The sequence below is a fragment of the Eptatretus burgeri genome, chromosome 11 (assembly GCF_056783735.1).
Source record: "Eptatretus burgeri isolate ZD-2024b chromosome 11, Ebu_testis_v1, whole genome shotgun sequence".
In the NCBI taxonomy this organism is placed as follows: domain Eukaryota; kingdom Metazoa; phylum Chordata; class Myxini; order Myxiniformes; family Myxinidae; genus Eptatretus; species Eptatretus burgeri.
In genome coordinates this window covers 12821819-12845236 of record NC_140971.1, presented here as the reverse complement: position 1 = coordinate 12845236, position 23418 = coordinate 12821819, and the positions used below count along the sequence as shown (strand labels likewise).

General features: G+C 42.7%; 1 protein-coding gene across 4 annotated transcripts in view; it reads right to left on the bottom strand.

Annotated features, from left to right (window-relative positions):
• The window catches only part of LOC147016519 (zinc finger protein ZFPM2-like), a 138712-nt gene that overhangs the window by 80408 nt on the left and 34886 nt on the right, over positions 1 to 23418 (bottom strand). For 3 of the 4 annotated variants that reach the window (XM_085845228.1, XM_085845229.1, XM_085845231.1), the window contains one exon: positions 21943 to 22086. In XM_085845228.1, coding sequence (XP_085701354.1) covers positions 21943 to 22086 — 144 coding nt within the window. Of the gene's footprint in view, positions 1 to 1806; positions 2027 to 21942; positions 22087 to 23418 lie in introns of those variants that run through there. The other variant, XM_085845232.1, reaches the window with a different exon arrangement.

Below are 23418 nucleotides of genomic sequence, written 5' to 3'. Positions count from 1 at the left end.
GAGCCAACCAAAGCGAGGGACGAGGCTCGGCAAGGCTCCTAGATACGATCAAGAACAGGATCGATTCAGCACAACAACCAGGACGCTCTCTGCCGCCACAGCTTCCACACCAAAAAAAACCACGATCTTTTGGTTGTAATCTTCTTCCTCTTCCTTTTCGACCCCGAACAGAACCTTTTTATCCTTCGTCCTTGTCACTCCCAATCGAGCCGTTTATTGGCCCACCGCCATCGCCTTCCGCCAATCGTGATCACGGGGCGGAGCCCTCCGCTGCACTGTCCTGTGACGTCACGGCCAGTCTTCAGAGAATACCAAAAGGGGTTTACGCAGACACACTTACCCTATCCCGTGTCCCTATCTAATTACGTGACATTTATCATTTCCCCCTTGAAGAAATGAACATTTACTAGACAACTTATCACCACTGAATTGCTACTTATTACATCGAGATCCTGGTAAACTCGAACAGCATGGCATACCTAATTAAACATCCTAATTACCCTTTGAATGCATACCCCCCCCTCAAACGTAACAATATATATATATATATATATATATATATATATATATATATATATATATATTTTGGGCGTATAAAAAAGTGTGGTAGATAAAAACATTAGAAAGGAAAAAATAACTTGCAACAAAAACTTTAACATTTTCACGCTCACGCTGATGCTGAGGCTCACGCCGGGGGTATCGCTATAGCTCTCTGTTCTTCGAACAGGCGAGCTAAAAATAGGACTGCGTGTCCTGAAGCTCACCTGGATCAGGAGCAACAGTCACTCAAACCCCTCGTACACCCCCCCCCCACACCCTGATTTTTTATATTTTTTTAATGCCATGAACAAACTTTGGTACATAATGGTTGATGAAGGTTGTGGTCAAATTTCATCAAAATTGTGTGTGTAGATTTGGAGAAGAGAGCAAATTCCTAATTTGGCGGGGGGGGGGTCAGCGCCCCCCTCCCCCCGAAGACCCCTGTAATGAGTGCAGGTTTTTATGCAGTTGATACACGTTGGCACATTACGGGTGATGAAAGTTGTGGTCAAGTTTCATCGACATTGTGTGTGTCATTTCGTAGAAGAGAACAAATGCCTTTTTGGGGGGGGGGCAGGTCAACCGCCCCCACCCGTAAACCCCTCTAATGAGCGCAGTTTTTTTTTTTTGATTCAATATACCTTCGTCAGGCATCAGATATGAAGCTGATGGCCAAGTTTCATCAAAATCGTGTTTGGCTCAAGCGATAATGACTGAAGTGTTTACGGATTGACTCACTCACACACTCACTCACCTACGGACACTGCTCCATCGCATAAGCTTACCGGTTTAAAGTCCAGGTGAGCTAAAATGTAGCATTAGTCCTATGTTTCCAGATACATATGTTCCATGAAAACGAGGTAGCCCACAAGATGATTGCTAACTCATGAAGGTCCTCCCCCACCCCACCCCATCAATAACTGAAAGGTGATTGGCAAAACTGAGCTACAGGCATGGACAATCACATGATCCAGCTTGCCTCTAGATTAACGGCTGTTTCTACCATCAAAGGCAGAATGAGAAACAGACTTCCATATACCAGAATCTAACAATTTAATAAAGATACCATGGTAATGCAGACAATTAACTCACACAGAACATGAACACCAGCCCAATTCAATTTCATAAATACGAATAATTGATACAAGACACCAATCTAACTCGATGGTTGACAGAAGACAACATAAGACATGTAACCAACTAATTATGGTGCTCTTTCCGAAGGCAGACTTATGGAAAGGATTACATTGGATGGTTTGCCGTTACCTTCCCAGTGGTAGGGCAGGAATTTGGTCAGGATGCTGGTGATGGTCAGGGTGCTCACCCTAACTCTTCACGAAAACACCTTGATATCTTCAACGTCCACTGTGGCAAAAAAACTTAGAGCATCTGCTCTAAGTCTGGGAGGTTGGCAGTTCGGATCCTGACCAAGTTCTACCTGAGCCTTTAAATATGGCATCTGCTGCTTCATTTGTTTGACACAACACTAAAAAAGAAACAGAAAAACATAGAGCACAGACAAACATCCACAGGTTGGCAATCATAGCAAAAGCTTTGATGAGCAAAATGGCCTCCTCATGCATTGAAGTTCCTTGTCAGGGATCTCATATTATAACCAACTGGCGAAAGGACCCAGTAAAACAGTAAGTTGTAAATTGTGATGATTTGTTGATACACATCAGGTTTTTGATGTTGACATATTACTGACCCTGTTGTGCCTTGTCGTCAGGATGGAAGTGCCATTTATCAGATTACATTTTGGATGTCTGATTGGTGTGTTGCTTTCGAAGTAAAGATTGTTCTAATTGTTGGTGTGATACAAGAGTGCTGCTGGAAGAACGATAATTTGAGCAAATGTGTGCTGTTGTGGACCACCATCATAACTGATACCCCAGGTCAAAAAACCAGTAAAGACCAGTAGCTTACTGGTCAACTGGTACCAGTTGAAAACCAGTAGCCAACTGGTACCAGTAAAGCCAGTTGGTTTCTTACTGGTTTTAATATGGAAATTGGAATAGAGTGATATATTACCAGTTGAAATACAATTGTATTTAACTAACTGGTATCAACTGGGACCAGTACATTGTAACTGGTATCAACTGGGAGACCAGTACATTGCAACTGGTATCAACTGGGACCAGTACATTGCAACTGGTATCAACTGGAACCAGTAAGACTTTAACTGGTACAAATATGAGCTACTGGTTTTTTCAACTGGGAAATTGGAATTCTGACTGAATTTAACTGGTACCAGTTGAAACCAATAGAGACCAGTTAAAGACCAATTAGAATCAATAGAGACCAGTTGAAAATGTGTACTGGTTTTAACTGCTTTTTCGACCTGGGACTGTGAAAACCTGTTGCACAGTCATGATAAAGTGACGTACAGTTGTCTCTGGGAAAACAAAGGTTTTTCCAAGTGAAAGCCAACTCTTTGTGGCATTTGTCCTTGGACTGTATTTATTGTCTGGGCAAATACTGGTCAAAGGATGAACTGGCAACTACGTCGCTGTAATGATGTCGTATTTTTCGGAAATGGCTGTCCTAACTCTCCTATTCATTATTCTCATGATGTGCCCCCTGGTCTTGTCACTATCTATTCTGTTTGAAAACTCTTCTGCAGTTATTTTGTATACACTCTTCATTATCTTTAACATCTCCATCAGATCCCCCTCATAATCACATCCTTTCTAATGTATAAGGTCCTATCTCCTTCAGCCGCTCCTCATAGCCCTGGAAATCAATCTAGTCATTCTACGCTGGACCCTCTTTATGGTAGTTACCGTATGTCCTTCCTCAGACGTGGTGATCAAAACTGAACACAATAGTCTCGATGAGGTCTTACTATATTCCTGTAAAGTGTAAACACTACCTCTTTTGATTTGCAATTTGTCCCCCAACAAATAGATCCTAAGACCTGTCATGTTTGTAACTCGTGGCCAGACAGCTATAAACCGGAGGTCGTTTATGTCCACTCCATAGCGCGGTGAATGTGGAAGCAGGAGAAGTAAAAAAGAAGAATCACAGCTTGACTGATTACGTCACAGAGTAGCCCATGATTCTCATAATACAAGAGTTTGGTCGATACTCAGTTCCACATCACATCTCCCTTTCGCCAGATTAAACATGACATCATAGGCAATTCAAATGTGGAGTACAAATTCACAAATCTAATATAAATGGCATTTTTCTTTACCTCCCACCACGTCTCGGTGGTGGGGTAACATGTCCATTTACATTCATAGGTGGACCATTGTCTTTGTTAACAGAAGCAGGAGGGTAATCTATGTAAAGGAAATGTCTGTTCCTCCACATAACTCAACCAGAAGCAGTTTTGACAAGGTAATCAATCCTGCTCGGTATGCCCCTTTCCCACTCCTTTCCCGACAGAATCCCATTTCCTATTGATGGGATTTTGAACAATGACCTCTGACCCAATAGCGAGAGGTTTCAAATGCTTAGCACATTTATCATAATGCCACTTATCCTGCTGACGGATTGTTGGTGCTGTCTGTTCGGCCTCATCTGCTGTTGTTTGCCACTCAGGTGCAAATGCAAGGCAGTGACCAGGTACAGCAGTACGTGTAGGTTTACCAAATACAATTTTGGCAGGTGAACGTCCGCCAACACGTGGAGTGTTACTCCACTCCAGCAGTCCGAGACAGAACTAACTCATCATCAGTTTTACCATTTTTGGTCGTGTTGGCAATTAACATTTTTATAGCTTTCACGGCCGCCTCTGCATGTCCATTTGAACTCGGCCAATATGGTGATGATGGTTGATGGGTTAATACCCCAACAGTCCAGAAATTTGGCAAATTCCCATGAAGAGAACTGTGGACCACCATCAATGCATAATCTCACAGGAACACCGAGGTCTACAAAGAAACCGCGTAAAGTGTGAATGAGCAAACGTGTTGTGGCATGCGTATTAAACTGGTATGCACAAGGCCAGCCGGACAAGCGGTCGGTGTACACAAGATAATCAAGGCCAGTGTGCGTGAAGAAATCAGCGGATACATCCTCAAACACAAGTGCCGGTGATAGATCCCTCATCAGAGGTTCCCCTTGCTGTGAAGTTTGCCTCTCTTGGCATTTGGCGCAAGAACAGGTGATGCTGATGATGTCGTTGTTAATGTACACGAGCTGACGGGTCTGCTTCTTTGCACGTTCAATTCCTTGGTGTGAAGCATGCAAATGATTGAGTACGTCTCGACGGGCTGCTACATGCACAACGATGTGGGCTCCGTACAGAACAAGCCCGTCATCCACTGATAGATTGTTGTGAGTACTGCAAAATTCCTTAACATGAGGGTCAATGGCTCCTTTGTTGGAGGGGAAACCGTCGGTAACAGTTTGCACAAGAAGACGATGGGTGACATCGTTGCGAGTAACATCCTGTAGTTTCTCGAGAATGGGATCTCGAACGCGGGTCGCCAGAGGACGATCATCAATTTGTTGTGTCGTGGAGGTGAAAACAGTAGATCCTGGGGTTGTGGTTCATTCACTGGATGACGTGAAAGTGCATCTGGAAGGGTATGTTCCGTACCCCTCCGCCAAGTGGTGGTGAAGTTGTATGCTGTCAGTTTTCCAATAATATGCTGCAGGCGAGGGTTCTCAATGGTATCCAACATATACAAGTTGAAGATACGCACCAGGGTTATATGAGCTACAAGAAGGTTAAACGACAAAAGTCCCATGAGGTACTGCTTACACTTCGATGTGGCCCAAGCTATAGCTAATGCTTCGAGTTCAATCATGGCATACCTGGATTCCGTGTCTGAAAGGTGACGTGATCCATACTGGATCAGTCTATCAGTCTATGACGCTCACCATGTAACTGCAACAGAGCAAAACCAAGGCCAAGTAATGGAGATGCATCCATTTGAAGCACGGTGGATAACTTTGATTCAAAATGGGCCATGATTGGTGGTGACACAAGAATGCTTTTAACGGCATTGAATGCCTTGTCATGATCACCAGTCGAGTCGAAGACAGATTCTTTATTGAGCAGCAGTCCATGTAGCGGTTCCAATGCACTGGCAATGTCTGCCGAAAAATTGTCCAGCTGGTGAACCATGCCGAGAAACAAGCGACGATCTGTGATGTTGGTTGAAGTAGGGAAATCTACGATCACATTCAGCTTTTTAGGATCTGAAGCAATACCATTCTGTCCAACAACATATCTGCAGAACTTCTCCTGGGCCTGAGCAATCTGGAATTTCTCAGGATTCAATGTGATCCCGTGCACGCAACAGCGCATCAAGAACAGTCGTACCTGCTGTATGTGTTTGGGGAACGAATTTCCAAACATCAGGATGTCATTGACCACTTTTACAGTGTTGCGTAGACCATCCAGGGTGATGTTGCCATGGTAGACATATTTGTCACCAGTAGCATTTAATCCCATGGGGGCCCATAGTTATTTGTATCTACCCCATGGTGTGATGAAGACTGCTGAGCTGGCTTTTTTTCCTTGAGGGGGGTTTGCCAGTAATTGTGGGTTGCATCAGTCCTTCTGAAGAATGTGGAAGCGGAGACACTCAACGTTGCTTCTGCTGGCATTATCATAGGGTGTATGGGTCGCTCAACATAACTGTTAAGATTACCGAAATCGACGCACATCCAAATCTTCCTGTTAGCCTTGGGTGTGATGACGAGGGGATGGCACCACTCCGATGATTCACTGCCCATCGGTGCAATGATGTCTTTTTACCTTCGCCACCAAAAAACTCCATCATGGGTTATAAAAGCTGTCAGGTACTTGCAACGTTCTGCCATCGGGACTTGAAAATAGCTCTGGTGCATGTCCAGCATTGTAAACACTGTCGACTGGTGAAACTCCACGAACAATTCTTCGATTGTTGGTAGTGGGTATTTATCCGGGATTATAGCCTTATTTACAGCTTTGAGGTCCACACACAATAAAATTTCACCTGACTTTTGACGCGCCACAACCAGGTTTGAGATCCATGCTGATGAATCCAAGTGTTCAATGATCCCATAGACGTTTCAGTTCAGTTGATATGTCCTCTCTGACAGAAAACGGATGACATCGGAGACATTGTGACACCGGTCTCACTGTGGGATCAACTCTTAGTTTGTGCGCAACATTTGTAATCTTCCCAAAAGCGCTCAGTACAGATGGGAATGAGCCGACGACGTCAATGGCTTGAATTGGTGAACCATCTTTCTGTATTTTGAATCTGAGTCGATCAAAGAGATCTACGCCTATTAGATTAGATCCACTTTTTGGAACGTAGAACAGGAAACTGTTTGCGTTTGTTGGGTCACACTTTACTGGCAAATCCACGATTCCTGTAACTGCAATTTCTATGTTATCATATTGCTATGGCCCTGGGGTTCGAGGTTTGCCATGAGGGGAAACACTTGAGTTTCTCCCGGACACCTGGCTCTGAGGCAGAAGACCACAGATATTTCTGCGGTCCAATGGGCTGTAGGTCTTACACAGCCGTAGTCGCTTGATTGAGACCAGCGGCCTAACAGGTTTATGCTTCGATGTTTCCTCGATACCTTTCTCTTGGCACAACAATCTAATTAGAAGCCACACCCTCAGCGACACATCTGGTTATCTTCGGCCGAGTGGAACAGATAGATGAAACACCGGCTAACAGAGCAAATAACGTGGGGTACAACTTCCCATATAACTATGCTTGTGCACTGTGTCAGACCAATGAAGGAAAGGATAACCAAGACAGGTTTGAAACAAGAAAAAGAGCAATGAGACATTGCAGAACCCTGCTAGGACTTGTTTTGTGTGGCATTTGTGTACTGGTGTGTTTCATAATTAATAAAAGACATAATTAGAACTGCCACTTTATAACTGCTGGCAGTGATGACCGGGTACCAAGACGTCCAGCTTTGATGCAACCCTGCTTTGATTGGAAACCTGACCCTGACCCATGATGTTTTTCATTTTGCAATTGAATTTAGAATGGGATTAACATAAATTCAATTCAAATCAAATGGAAGACCAAATAGGTACAGTCCTGCATTGGAGTAATCAGTGGGAACCCAAACAAACAAAAAGCAAAGATGAAGTCATCAGAAGGAACCTGGATATGATTCGCATTTCAGCTGCTACTCTACCAAGCTGTTTACTACTTCCCTCAAACCCATCAAGACACAGCCAAGTGAGCCTTATTCAAAAAAGAAGAAGAAAAAAAATCAAAAACAACCCTGAACAAAAATTTAAATAATTCTGGATGCTAGACCATGCGCTCAATCAAGTTGAAATTTAAAACATGTATTTCCTATCACGACTCGATCATAATTGTGGTTCCACGTCAATTGATTAAGCGGTTCCAGAGAAAACATTATTTAATATTTTTCTTCAATTCAACAAGGCTGCCAAACCATGTGACCTCTGACATCATATGTGTGAACCTTTTGTTCCTCATGGATAGGTGGTCATACGAGCAAAGTTTCGCCTCGATCTGATCAGCCACTTCAAAGAAAATTTTTGAATGTTTAAAAAAACAAAAAAAAAAAACATGGCTGCTGAATCACGTGACCGATGACATCATATTTTTTTTTTTCTGTGCACCATTTTATCCTTAGACTCAAATATTTTCATATTGATCAGATGTAGCATTCTACATATGCAATTATGACGTCATAAAAATTCACACATTCCCCAGAAGGAGTATTTGCCATGTGATAAGTTTCAATTTTTTCCTTGGTGGGGTTTCAGAGATGAAGGTCCAACGGTTTTCCAACATGGCTGCTATGACATCATAATTATCAATAAAGCATTCCACTTGATTAGTCGCTCCTTTGCTGAAAATTTTATCTCGATCTGACAAGCGGGTGTGGCGAAAAACACAAGTTCTGTGCAGACAAACAAACAAACAAACAAACAAACAAACCTAAATGCAATACCCTCTTCTTTGGCGAGGGTAAAGATGCCATCAAACTCCACCAGGAATGGCACAATATCAAATTTTGAGTTAAAAATTTTTTTTTTTTTAAATTTTGAGGGCTGTGCCTCTGCACAAGGAAGGGCTTGAAGAACATTCTTGGTTCACCGAATGAGCAGCTGCTCACAGTACAAATTCCCGACCATGAGGGCCGGTGTAAGGCCCGAGTAGATGGGCGTGTGCTCCACAAATCCCCGACGGATCGCTTCAAGTGAATGGACTTTGTATCTGAATTAGGTGCTTTTGAACACCAATGGGAAGGATATATCTGGGGCTTGTGAATGTTCAGGGTAAGTTTTCAATGATGATATTTACTATTAATCATGTTGGGAGGAGAACGGCGTAAGGAAGGTATTTCGGGTATATATTGTTTGTTTGGTTACAGGGCCACAAGAGAAATTATATTCGATTTTTGCAACTATTACTAAAGGAAACCATCTGTGTGTGTGTGTTTTTTGAATATTGTTGTGGTTATGGAAATGGGCCCTGGGGTGGAACATTGAATACATAAAAGGGATTCCCTAGTTAGATATTTCATTAGTAAGTATGCTTAGTCAAGTACATTCCCCTCATATTGGGAACAGGGAAAATGCACTGTGAAGTTAGCATGTTCCATCCTTGTGATTCCTCACTTACTTGAGACTTCTTCATTCATCCATCCATCCATCCTTTTTTCAGATTTCAATCCATCCCAATTCCTTACCATTTCAGTTCTGAACCTCTATTCCCCATGCTTCCCTAAAAGCCTTCATCCTTTACCTCTCAAACCCTGTAAACCCCCTCTTCATTTAATCCATTCCAGTTCCTCCCATCCCTAATCCCTTCAAATCGTTTTCCCCATCCTATTTCCACCCTGCACCTTCCCACACCATAATCACATTGACACCACAATTACAGCGACTCATTTAAAGCTGACATCAGTGCTGCCATTGCCGTCACCAGGTGGGGCAGTAGTTACATGTTCAACACTACAGTCGGAAACGCTAAAGCTGCACTCTTGGAGCGTGGTGAGAGTGCGCAGATGCGGTGGAACCACCCCGCTGGGCCACGCATGCACCAATGGGGAGATGACATAGTAAGGTCGATATCCATTGCCATTCCAAATGCCACTTTTCGATCCAGGCTTGATAAAAGCCGAGTGAACGAGCGAACAAATGGTCTGTGTCCAGTCTGTCTGATGAACCACAAGCCAGCGCCATCTGACGAACTGCTTTCCTGCTGCCTTATTGCTGCTGCGCTGATATCTGTCACAAGCTGTCAGATGAACCACGAGCTGTTGTACGAACCACGAGCTGTTGGACGAACCTGCCATTAGGAGTTTTTGCTGAGATGAATGCGCCGTCACCAGACTGACCAAAGGGGTTCTGAGGGTGAATGCAGCATGCGGTCTTTAAGCGCGGCGGCTCCAGAAACACAAACACATGACATTCCTGACACTGCACCAACATATGCACCGCATTTCCCTTCCTCCCCTCCCTTCCATACCCTTCACTTTGGACCAATGCAAGCCCGCATGTTTGAGTGAGGGGGGGGGGAGGTGGAGCAAGGAGCTGAAACAAAGCCCCGATCTTTATATATATATCTCTCTCTCTCTCTCTCTCTCTCTCTCTCTCTCTCTCTCTCCCTCTCTCCCTCTCTCTCTCTCTCTCTCTCTCTCTCTCTCTCTCTCTCTCTCTCTCTCTCTCTCTCTTTTTCTACTTTTCCAGAGTGTGTGTGGCCCACCTGACTGTCCCTAGATAATTAAGCTTGTCTTAGGGGAACTTTTGTGCTCGAGGTTAATACTTTTCTTGTGTTTCTCATGATTCTAATGTCTGTACATGCCTTGTGAATATTTGCGTGTAAATAACTGTGCCTGGAGATACGTGCCTGGTTGAACCATTGGTAAACTATTGAAAACCTGCACAGTCGTCTTTTCCTTCACTGGTTACATATAGTGTACGTATTAAATAGATAAGACATTGTATCCCACCGATTTGTTACACTAGATAGCCAATGCCCCACCTACGGTTTCGCTCGGCCGTACCACAATAAGTAGACGATAAGAGCACAATTCCCAAGTTGAGATAGCTAGATCACCAGTAGGTAATGCAATGCCAAGTGCGAGGACCCTGCGAGGTTTAGTTACCTCAACTGGCATCCGCGGTTTCTTACCAACCCGTCGGGCTGTGGAGTTATCCGCGGCGTTGGCTTACAGGTTCGGAGATCAGGGAAGCGGGTCTGAGAAACTCCCTCGTGAAACCCCTGTTGCCCCCAAAACCGTAACAATATAAAACAACTGCAGCCCAAGCTATTATTGACAGGAAAACTAACCCGACACCTTTCATCTATATTCTATATTAATATTTCGGCACGCCCCTTTTTTTGTTCCACCATCAGATTTTTGTTACTGCATGAAATGAAACAAGCTTTGACATATATCATAATGATATTATTGTCTTCCTTAAGAGGCCCCTCAAAATTCGTTTTGATTATTATGGTATTTAAACAGTTCAAAAACTCCATTTGCAAAATGGGAGGAATTATTGCACAAAACAGAAATAAAAATGTTTCCCATTTTTTAGAGGACCACTAATATGAGTTCGGCTCATAGAATCACGCTCCATTTGGGGAGAAAACAGTTGAGTTCATACCTGACGAATTTGCACTTTCCATGTGCCGTAGTTTCTTCACAAAACCATGACTTTCTGACTAAGTACAAAGTATTTCTTTGCTTTTTTTATACATGGTTGCCGTTTTGAAATTTTCATCGACCGATACCCGCTGCCCAGCCGGACCAACTGCCAACAAAGGATCGCCCGGTCAGTTACGGTTAAACCCAAAATCATGATCATCGTTTTAGTGTGGAGGTGAGTACTGACAGTGTACTTGGGTCTTTTCCGGGTGGGTGCGGGATTGAGCACGTGCACATAAAAATCTGGCAACCCAACTTGAATTGAACAACAATGGCCGCTTGATCCTTGAAATTTGAACCGACAGAAATAGCCTTCGAGCCTTCAGTGCTTCAGTGAGCCTTGAGTCTACCGCTCCGTAAAAGTACTTCTTCAACCGTCTCATAAGTAAGAGTTCGATCGTGATGGCAGATGCCAATAATAACAAGGAATATGAAGACTCCTCAAGTCACTCCTCTGATGAAAATTCTGTTGCAAGCATACCCCCAAGTCCAAGCCCAAGCCATGATCCTAACAGTGATATTGAACATCCTCATAAATCAATGGATAAAAATGATATAATATATTGTTTAAAATACATTCATTCTATCTGTCTTTTACCATATGTTGCTAGTGACGCCCGTCGAAGACGGGCACCTTTACTAGTTCAGGGATATTTCTCGTATTTCCGATATTTCCGTGAATCCAATTAAAAGGTGGCAATTTCAAAATGCTGAATCACAATTGTTCGGTTCCTGAATGCATTTTGAATTTGCATTCAGGAACAGAACAATTATGGTTATTCATATCAAAATTGCATTCTTTCATCTAAATGCTGAAAATTATGTTCAAAAGACTATGTGAATTTCAGATTTCGTGCCAGCAATGGCACGTTAAATGTGCCGGGCGAGCAAAACCGAGTCAATGAAAACACATACAGTGCAGTGCATGCACCTAAGGCCTCGTTTAGCATTCATGTGTCATATCAAAGTCTCAGTATTGACTGCCATCAAAACCGCATGGAGAAACAAGCAACTCTTAGTGTCAGTATCGTAATGACATTGAAAAATTTTACAATTCTGAACCATCAAGCCAATGCGAAGAGCTTCCATGGTGTCAAAAGTATCTTCTTCACCCATACAGACAGCGCTTGGCTTCCAGTAAGATTAGTCTTCTTCCATTTTGCACACAATTTGAGCAGTGTGGGAAGAAATCTTCCTTCAGGCCTTCCATCAAAGTGAGGCGGCCTGGCCGAGGTCCGATGTCTCCCGATGAAATGTGATGAGATTAATTGCTTCAATGCACTATGGCAATGTTGAAGACTTAAAGTAATATTGAAGATGTAAATATATGAACGTGACATTGCCCCCTAATAGAAGTCCTCCCCCCACCATACTTTCCATTCCCACCATGCAGGAAGAATGCATATGAAGGACCGCATCGGTATTAATGTGCTAGTGCACTTGATTATAACCTCGCCAACGAAGGTAGACGGAGATTACGTTTTCACCTATTTGTTTGTCTGCCTGTTTGTGAACAGGATATTTCAAAAAGTTATGGATGGATCCGGATTCGAATGATACTTCACCATTGTGAGATAGCCTGCGAAATATCATTTTTGGCCCAATCTCAAAAAGTTGTGCACGTATCATGATAAAACTTGGTGGAAGAGTTTGGTCGGTGATAACAAAGCCAATTAGATTTTGGTTATGTCAGGATGCAGATCATTCTTATCAATGAGATACAAACGTAAACTGTTCAGCCTGACGGAGGCATGCGTTCACTCTAAAGAGTGCTGTTCTATTTCCATCTATCTTGGTCTGTTAGAAGGAAACCTCCGTCAGTTGATCGAACTGGAGCTCCCATGTTAGAAGATGGTCCATAGATTGCTTTGATGGCATTGAAGAAATTATACATGTCATGACCATCTGCATTCTGTTGAATCTCTTTGGCTTTCGTTGTGTCCCATTTATTTTTGATGTCACAAAACTGTTCTTAGAATGCTGAACGGCTATCATAGTATACTTATATTTTGGACTCGCGACCAATATTGTTTTGCTAGTCTGTGAATCCAACTCATTTTCGGTCTATTAGCTGCTTGATAACATTCTCATTGTCATCAAACCAATCTGGATTTTTCATATTTATAAAACCAATCGATTCTTCACAAGCCTCCAACGTGTTACTTTTTGATCGCATGCCATTGTTCTTGCACCGATCCAGCTGTATTTGGCATGTTGCAAAGTTCCTCTCCAAAAGCAGTTCTTCGAAGTAAAATATTTTCTTCCTTTTAAAGTTTTTGGCCGCCGCCTCTCCACCATGGTCGGAGATGGGGCACATCAAAATGAGCTCTGTCCAACCGACCGACCATCTGTTCATGTACTTTTTGTGTACGCGATATTTCAAAAACCGTTGAACATTTAACTTTCATATTGCAGATATCTATTCGTCATGACATTATCGCAACTTGATTAGATCATGGCTGTGATTGACTGAATTCTGTTGCCATGGCAACCGTCTCGGTAGCTTGCCTTGTGTACGATGTTTGTGGGTCGCTTTTTGCCTTGTTTCATGTTAAACTGTCTGTGTGTGTGTGTGTGTGTGTGTGTGTGTGTGTGTGTGTGTGTGTGTGTACACCACCCAAAAGGTGGAGGACCGAATGCATCAGCTTCTTGTTCAATGCTTGTTTTTTTTCTTGTCGCCTTTCATTTTCATCATTTAGGGGCAATCTGCATCCGTAATTTGGATTTTATCAAAAGGTGATCCAGCCAACAGGCATCCGCACCTCGTCTGGTCCTGGTTATCAAGCTATCCCGACGGTCTGATGATTATGTAGTCAATGAGATGCCAATGTTTTGAACAAGGGTGAATGCAGGATGGCTTGTACTTATTATTCTGTCTAAATAATGTGTTGGTAATGATAAATCTATGTTGCACACATTTACTGAGAAGAAGCAAACCATTGTCATTTGCTTTTCCTAAATCCTTTGCTAATTACACTGCTCCATGGGGCAATGTCTTTTCCAACCCCGGCATTGAAATCATCCAAAATAATGATTTGTCATCACTGGGAACATTTGTGAGAACTGCACTAAGAGATACATAGAGGGCCTCCTTTACCTCAACATAAGAGTTAAGTGCTGGAGCATAAGCGCTGATGAGGCAAGCGGTCTTTTAGTGATGCCATGACAGGAAGCTCACTTAATTTGATTACCAAAGAGTTTTGTATTGTGAAACTGACTCCGTGGATTCTGGATTCTGATGCAGGTTTACCTTTCCAAAAGAAAGAATACCTTTGTCTGTGCTCAGTTAAGTAGCTGGTGCCAGAGAATCAGGTTTCACTCAGGGCTGTGATGTCTACATCACATCTCACTAGTTCTCTACCTCAGCGTGCAGTTCTTCTCTCCGGTGTCAGGTTGTTATTGTCCATCGGTGTACCTACATTCCACATAGCATCAATTAGATTTTCCAATTTCTTTGTTTTTCGACCGCTTGGAAGGCAACCCTGTTGCCGATCAGGTTGAGCGAGGCAAACCTTTCACAGCCCCCATCCCCATGTGGGGTGAGCACAGCTGATCCTATAAAAGACTGCTCAGTCGTGCAGGTGGCTGCCAAATTAGGATGTTGCTTAAATTCCCAGCACAAAGCAACCATCCTGCCTGCACTGCTTATATGCAGAGTCATGACCAAGGCTCCCAGAGGTCACCTTTGCCTAAACCATGATCACTTGTCCTTTGCTGCAGGAGTTTGAGGAAAACGGAGGATGACAGAGGATGTTGATGAAGATGGAGGATGATAGAGGATGTGGATGAAGATGGAGGATGATAGAGGATGTGGATAGAGATGGAGGATGACAGAGGATGTGGATAGAGATGGAGGATGGCAGAGGATGTGGATAAAGATGGAGGACGATAGAGGATGTGGATGAAGATGGAAGATGATGGAGGATGTGGATGAAGATGGAAGATGATGGAAGATGTGGATGAAGATGGAGGATGATAGAGGATGTGGTTGAAGATGGAGGATGATAGAGGATGTGGATGAAGATGGAGGATGATAGAGGATGTGGATGAAGATGGAGGATGATAGAGGATGTGGATGAAGATGGAGGATGATAGAGGATGTGGATGAAGATGTGGATAACGATGAGATAAAAGACGAGATAGAAGATGAGGATAAAGATGAGATAAAAGATGAGGATGAAGTAAAAGTGGCTGAATGAAGCCTGCACGTGAAGCATTTTTCTGGTGGCGAGGTCGCTGCACCCTCAATCAACTCTACCACCTTGGCCAGACTCAGATTCTGAATCAAATGGCATGGGGATCCGCGACAACCAGATAATCCATCAGGTTGCATTGGACTCACAAAAATCAGATTTGTTGGATTTTGCCTGAAAAATGCACGTTCACGATGCATTGCCTTTCTTCCGCCATCGCAGTCGTTGAGAGTTTTAACTCCTTTCCAACTGATTCACAATTGAGGACTTTGTGCTATTTGACCTATAGCTAAGATTATTTAACCCATAGCTGGGGGCACAGGGGAGTTATTTTATACTGGCACACCCCAAATCGCCAGTGAGCTGCTGTGGTTCCCGTTACCCAGGGAGGACCGCATGGAGGTAACAGTTGGCTGATTACCATTGCCAGACATCTGTGACCTTTTGAGCAAAGTACAAGCTGCCACATTTATACCCCAGTCAAGCCTGTATAAATGGGTTTCCCACCCCTCGATAGTAGTACATGTGGAGAAAAGTGGCCAATTATGCTGCAGAGGCTTACTTGATCCACATCACATCCATGAGCAAGTCAAAAAGTGGCAGTTACACCTGAAGTCTCTTTACAAAATGTGAAAATACAGATTTATAGCTTTCTTACTTGTACTATTAAATTTGCTTAGTCTGAAATGCTTTTGGATTGCATGAGCAATTGATTTCCATAAAGAGGAATTTAATTTTTTTTTAGTATATTCTCCATAAAAAAACCATCTGCCAGAGATTCTGCTCACTTTGTAAACAGCTGCACACAGTTCTGGCTTGTGTGGACAGTGTGATGAAGCAATTGGTTCATGTCTGCCCATCTGTCTGTCCACAAACGTCAGTTTATGATGGAGGAACAACTTAATTTAAATTGATCGTTATATTTTTTAACACGGATCGGAACATTAATTGGAAAACAAACCTGCTGTTTAACAGTACTTTGTCTCTGCATTCGTCCCGATTGCACAAGCGCAGACAGGTGTAAGATAATATTTTTACTCCGTCTGCCTGTTTGACAGTCAAACAAAATTTTAAAAACCATTCCAAACAGGAAACTTACTGTTTTTAAGGATGTCATAAAGGACACAAACAACAGGCACGAATAACTAATGTAACGTGTGAGATGGGGTGGTGTGAAAGACACTGCACTGGCGGTAAAATGGCGCTAAATTCTGGAATCAAGTAATTTATACGACTTTTACAATCTTTATTTTATTTAAATTTAATTATATACTTGGACACTGTAGAACACAAATCGCCTTTTTGGCACTCTCAAACCCCTTCCATTTTGCAGTACTTTGACATGTTAAACAGGGTGGTGTACAAGACTGCTTCACTTCTGGAATTTTTTATATATTTTTTTAAACGATCTTTAAAATCATTATTTTATATAAATTGAAGTTTATCCTTGAACACTGCACGTGGTAAAGTGTTCCATGAACTCTCTAGTTCATTTTTGTTTCGTACCCTGTTATTGCTTGCTACCATGCTGTGCACGACATCCCTAAGTTCTGGAATTCAGCCCTGGATAGGCAAAAAAGTTGAACCATAGCGCCAATATCAACCAAGTTGAAAAATGAAAGCCAATGAACGTAGATATTCCTCGTTTATCATCCCAATGAATAATTAATTCATGCCAAATGCAGTACTGCAACTGCTTAAAAGTAAATGCGTGAAAATAATGATAATGTGCATTGCAGGTCAAGTGTGTGGGAGGTAGCAGTGAGTAGGTGCATGAGTGTTATTGATTGTTAATGGTTAATAAACTGGGTGTTTAATACAGTTAAAAAAGGAGGAATAACACACTCGTACAAAGAAGACCCATGAGTTCCATGGGAATTTAACTGTAAAAAAGGTACAGGTATGTGGACCTTAACAACATCATGGATTCATTCTCATCAAATTCCTTCAGCTAGCTAGGGGAGTGAATGTTAGGGTTCATTGGGAACAGCTGTTGCAGAGTGGTCGGGGCAGTTAAATGGACTCGACATTGCCATAGATTGTACCAGTTCGGTGCCAGGACAAGGTGTTGCAGTAACGGAGCAACAACACTTGGTGCCCGAAGTGCAATTGCCACAAACACCATTTATAACATAATCCTCATCCCTTGGTTGTTCTATTTCACCATAAGGGTAAAGGGTATGCTGGTAACAAGTTTTAAAAGCTTGGCTCTTGCTTCAGGCACACAGTGTGCAGCACATACGACATGTTTGTTAACACGGCTGAGCATCAGTTCTGATTGTCGGTTTGATATTGTTTTTCCAGTACTGGTTTCCTGTAAACCACTTTTTCGGTACCCCAAAAAAGCCAGCGTGGTACAAAACCGAACTTCTACATCCAGCGCCGATCAAAGAATGGCTCATCAAATCGTGCGCTGACGAATACAAAAGACGGCACACACAAACGTAAAACTTGGCAAGACTTGATGTGGAACCGGGTGGAGTTTGCAATTCACTCAAAGTCCCGAATTCTGTAATGAATGGCATCGAGTTACTTCAATAAAAGTTCAAGTAACTGCAAAGCATTCTAAAGAGAACGACTTTCGTTACACCGAGTCAGAGATCTGTTCAAGGGTAGCTCAAAGAGAAACGTTTTGGCAACTCTCCAAAAATCACTCCAAATGTAAAAAAAATCTAATAATCTGTAAATAATTGAACGACTCTGCTCACCAATAGCTTACTGAAGACCACCCTGATGTTACATGGTCTAACATACTTATTGTACCACCAGCCTGGCAAACTCTACGTATTTAACAAGGGAGATGATAATGGCCTACTTCTACACGGTTCGAATAATCTCTATATTATGTGACTTAAGACCTCGAACACCGCTTAAACAACAGACGTCCATTAGGTGGTGTTTGAGGTCATATCCACCAAAGTGTCCCACATCCTGTTTCACACCTTCCCGGGACGTCATTTGTTCTATATTCTCAGTATTTTGGCTTGCTTATTTCGGCTATGATGCCCACCACCATGATGCAGCTGGCCTGTACATACAGTGTGACCTAGACATGCTTGAGAAGCCATCTCAGGCACATTTAAATGCTAAAACCTCATAGCTTATTTAAATGAATAAAAAAAAAACTCATAGCTTCAGGGAGTATTTGCTCCCCGACTCCTTACAGGGGGCACTGCCTCTTCACCCCAACAAGGGGGCCTACAGCGGCCCCCTTGACCCCTGCCTGAGTGTCCCTTATTTTCATTCGTGAGAGTTGGTCACCCTGCCCCACAATCTGCTTTGCTGATACATTGAGAATGTGATTGCATAAAACAAATGACAAGAGGGACAGATGATAAGTGGATGGACAAGTGGAAATTTTGTTTCAAAAACAGAGTGGAAATAAAAGGTAAAGTTTAGTGGTCATATGCTTATTATCTAAACAAAAGGTGGAGGTTTACACACACACACACACACACACACACACACACACACACACACACACACACACACACACACACACACACACACACACACACACACACACACACACACACACACACACACACACACACACACACACACAAGGGATAAGAATGAAATGAAACTTTCCCAATACGATATTGTATAGTCCCATGGTGCTTGCTTCTTCATTTCCTAATAAATAATGGTACATATTTGTAACAACTAGTTCAATCGTCATGAATATAGCAGGGCAGATTCAACTGGAATACATTTCAGAAAACAATAGAACTGCCACCATTACCTGCAAAAGTCAAGTTTTCAAGTCCCAAGAGACTTCCACGATCTGAATTGCTAGAAGTGCGAATTCGATCTTCGTAAAGATGCAGAAATCATAAAAAGTTAACTCGTGCCATAAACCACACAACTGCTATTCTCACTTTTCAAAGTGCTAGGAAAGTTTCACATTTGAATACACAATTGTAGGGCCATTGTTTGTTAATTAATTATTTTTGAATGACAGCTTGTAGCAGAACAGTGACGAAGTAGGAAGGACTAGACTGCGAGGACCGTTTGGCAAAAACTGTTCAAATTAAATGAGGTTATCAAGATGACTGAGTGGGAAAGTTCCATGTTCGAGTACCTCAATTTATCAAAAACAGAATCAAAATAACCAGATGCACCGAAGGACTGACAAGGATATGTTAGCAATAACGTGGTCGTCTTTAGTCTCGAGGTGGAGTGACATCGGATCAGACTAAAAAGGGGATGTTTTGGAATGAGCTGACAGTCTTTCATGAGTTTGTGATTGTTAATGATACCACGGAATATTCTTGTAAATAATTTTAATCAATTAGGCGGGTTCCATTTCTAATTCGATTTCTGTGGACCATCGTAGTTTGTATTTGATACTTGGTGTGTCACGACGGCTCAATACGAGTCCAATGCTTGGGGATTTGGAAAGGGGGGATACCTGTGAAATGACCAATGACCATGTAAAGTCGTCAATTGTTCGCAAAATTGCAATGAACAGTCAGAAGTACTCGCTAAAATATCTTGCTCAACTTGACGTTGTGTAAATCGAGGCCTTCAAGATCACTGGAATCTCCCGTGATGAAGCCGAGTTTACGAGCCTATCACCTTCCCGTCACAGACAGGTCAGTAGGCTCTCTGTCTTCAAGTGCCTCCTTTCTGGTCTTGCACAGGTCAGTGGGCTCTCTGTCTTATAGCACCTCCTTTCTGGTCTTGAACCATCTGCCCTTTCAACACTTTGTCCTCCCAGGTTTCTGCAGGGCTCACGCAGTCCACCAACAACTCCCTTCTGGTGAAACTACCTAAATCCAGGATCACTGCTCACTTTCACCAATTTGTTGCTCTTTTTTCCTGCCTGTGAAACCAACTTACAAATCCTCTTCAATATCATTCTTTCTTCCAAGTCTTCAAGACAGCTGTTCAACACCATCTCATATCCCCCCCCCCACCCCCACACACCCCCCAATCCAAAACCATGATATTTTCTCACTTAATACTACATCTCATCATGGTTAAACATTTTATCAATAAAAACAAAAAACCTGGGTGAAATTGACAATCCAGGTATTTTGCAATCCAACTGGTCAACTGGGCATCCTCTGTTGTGCCGATATCCTCATTAACCCCACTTCCCCTACCCCACCTTGGCCCCATAACCCACCCGCTTCTACGAGCAGGTTGCTAGGTTGCTTTGACTTTCCACGCTCCTTCTCCTGTTCATTCATTCCCTTGTTTATTGCTTCCACATGTTGTTGCACTGCCTTGTCAGTACGTTGCCTTTCTACAACCTGTCACCTGGCTATTCCATGAGCCGAGACTTTCCGTACAAAAAACTTGTAAAAATTGCATCTTTATTCGATATTGAAATGGCGGGTATAATGTCCGATTTTAAATTCGATGACGATATCAAATTAGAGTTTAAAATGCTGACACTAGTGTGAATACTTGTGCACGCTCTGTTCATACACCTGGAGGTCTGGAATGATGTAGAACAGTCGCCTCTATGCCATCTCGTGTCTAGCCTGGGTTCAAATCTCAACTCAGCTCTAAACTGTCATCCCGGTGTTCAATCAATGTGTGCGCTATTCCTCAGATGGACGTTAAAAATGGCCGTCCCGTCTGCCGGCACTAGTCCTTCGCGAAGAGTAGGCGAGCTATCGAGCTACCCTGGCCAAATTCCAAATTCCTGCCCTCACCTACAAGGGGCATTGCGTCAGTGACACAGCCACGCTCCCAGCACCGATTTAACTGGCAGCCATAGGCTGCATACAAAATGAACAAATGACACCTGGAATTCACTCACACGCGATCTACATCTATCTGCTGGACGTTTGGCAAAATGCTCACTCGGAAATGGCACGATGTGGAGAGATCGGCATCAAAAGCGCCAGAGTTTTAACTACGGGTTATAGAGCAAGTGACAAAATGTTGCACATTAGACAAGCATGGTGCTCAACTTGAGTAGGTGTTGTTGGGGCAGAGAGACGTGCCCACATTGCTCACAATCGTAATATTAGAACACCCTCTCCAATAGCACCGCTAAAGCAAGTCCGACTGAACCTGATGCAAGACCTCTTTGTTTGTTCATAACTACATCATGTAGAAAACATCGTCTTATGTCTAACCATCTACCGAGGCTCACATACAAATGCAAACACCATCTTTTCTAGATTTATTAACGATATTGTTCCCACGTGTTCTACGTCGACACGTTTTCCTGAACCGATGGCACATCTTTGTGAGAGACGTACAGCTCTTTGTGACGGAAGTACCGGAGCAGCCAGCAATCACTTGCCTTCGAGCTCGCATTTCTTTAACATCTCTCGATCCAATTCGTTTCTTGCATCAAAACCAACACTACAACTCCAATGAAAGTAATGCAAAGCTGGATGTTCACCATGGAAACGAGGAAGCTGGGTGTTGTGCGACCCAATTCAATCATTCTCCCTCCGTTCCAATCCCCCTCCACACATTTAAAAAAAAAAGGATTTTTTTTTTCGTCATTTATCTCTTTCTGGAAAATAAGTTGAAATAACCAATTGGCAGAATTCTGGTACGTCTGATAAAAGATCTTAGAGATGGTATAAAACGATGCAACGTTACGATAACAAAGCAATACTCTCACCTTCAAATGTCTCGCTCATCCCTTCCGATGAATCCGAGGACGTTTCATCAAACGCTCTCTCTGCAACTTCATCCATCGAGTCTTTTCCCATTTCCTCTTCCTTCTCCTCTTTTTCCTCCTCGTCGTCTTCCTCACCGGTAGACCCTGCACAGAAAGCACAAAGACACGGATCCTCTTCATTTGTTCTGTAAATCTTTCTTTTTTCTGGCCTATTCTTTGTGCAACGGGCAAGTTCATTTTACAATCGACACATTACAAAATCCCAGTGACAGACGGTCTGAGCATGGTCCCCCAATGCTGGCTTCAAATAGATTTTCCAACAAATATGTCATTATGGCGAACAAGGATTGGAGGGAGGCTGGCGTTACTCCGTGGCAATAAGAATGGAAAAACGGTATTAGAAGAACATGATATTACGGCAAAATGATTTGTTGATGCTGCTGGGCTACTTATTTATTCATGGACTCTTTAAAATTCCACATTAAAAAGTATGAAAAGCTTTAAGCAGATAAAAGATGTGCAGTGATTTCAAAGAAGGCTCATTCCATGTGCTAAAGGCAGATAGCAGAGCTGTAATAATTGGATGAAATTATGCAAACATTTGGACAGTTATCAGCAGTTACAGCTTGTTTCATTTCAGACAGATATGGAAATTACAGTCATACCATTTATACAAGAAAAAAAACAATTACTTATATCAAACTTGACTCTGTAATTGATGGTGTAATGGGGGGTAAAAAGTGGACAAATGGAAAATGTTTTTTTTTTTTTTCCGAAAACTTTCCGAGAACGATGAGAAGTTTTAAAAGAGATAGGGCTCGTGATTAATGACTCCATTTCTGTCATGTCAGAATGGAGAACAAATATAAGAATCGAGATGTAAACCAAATGCTTAAATGGGTCCATATCTCTCTCTCTCTCTCTCACTCACACACACACACACACACACACACACACACACACACACACACACACACACACACACACACACACACACACACACACACACACACACACACACACACACACACACACACACACACACACACACACACACACACACACGGCAGCTAGCGTGAGTCTTCCGCTATATAAACAATTCTCTACCTTCCTCGGTTATGATAAGATAAACTTCCTCTGACCTTTAAGGATGATGTTGCCATGGCAACTGCATCCCTGCTCGCTGCACACACTGTATTTGCCAGATAAGGAACAACAGGGAGATTGCACCGATAGATCCGTTGCCACTTTCACATCACCATTCGCACATGCAACCCGTACCATTGGATTATTTATTGACGAAGGTGCCAATGTGTTTATCTCGCCGGACTACGTGAGAAGCGCAAAGGTTGGATTGGATGAAACCCAAAGTTAGTCGTTGAGGTCATGTGCGACACTGCAAAACAGTTTAAACAAAGAAGCGAGCAGCCATGGACGTAGAGTAAAATCAAACGAGAACTTTTATTCCGAATGACA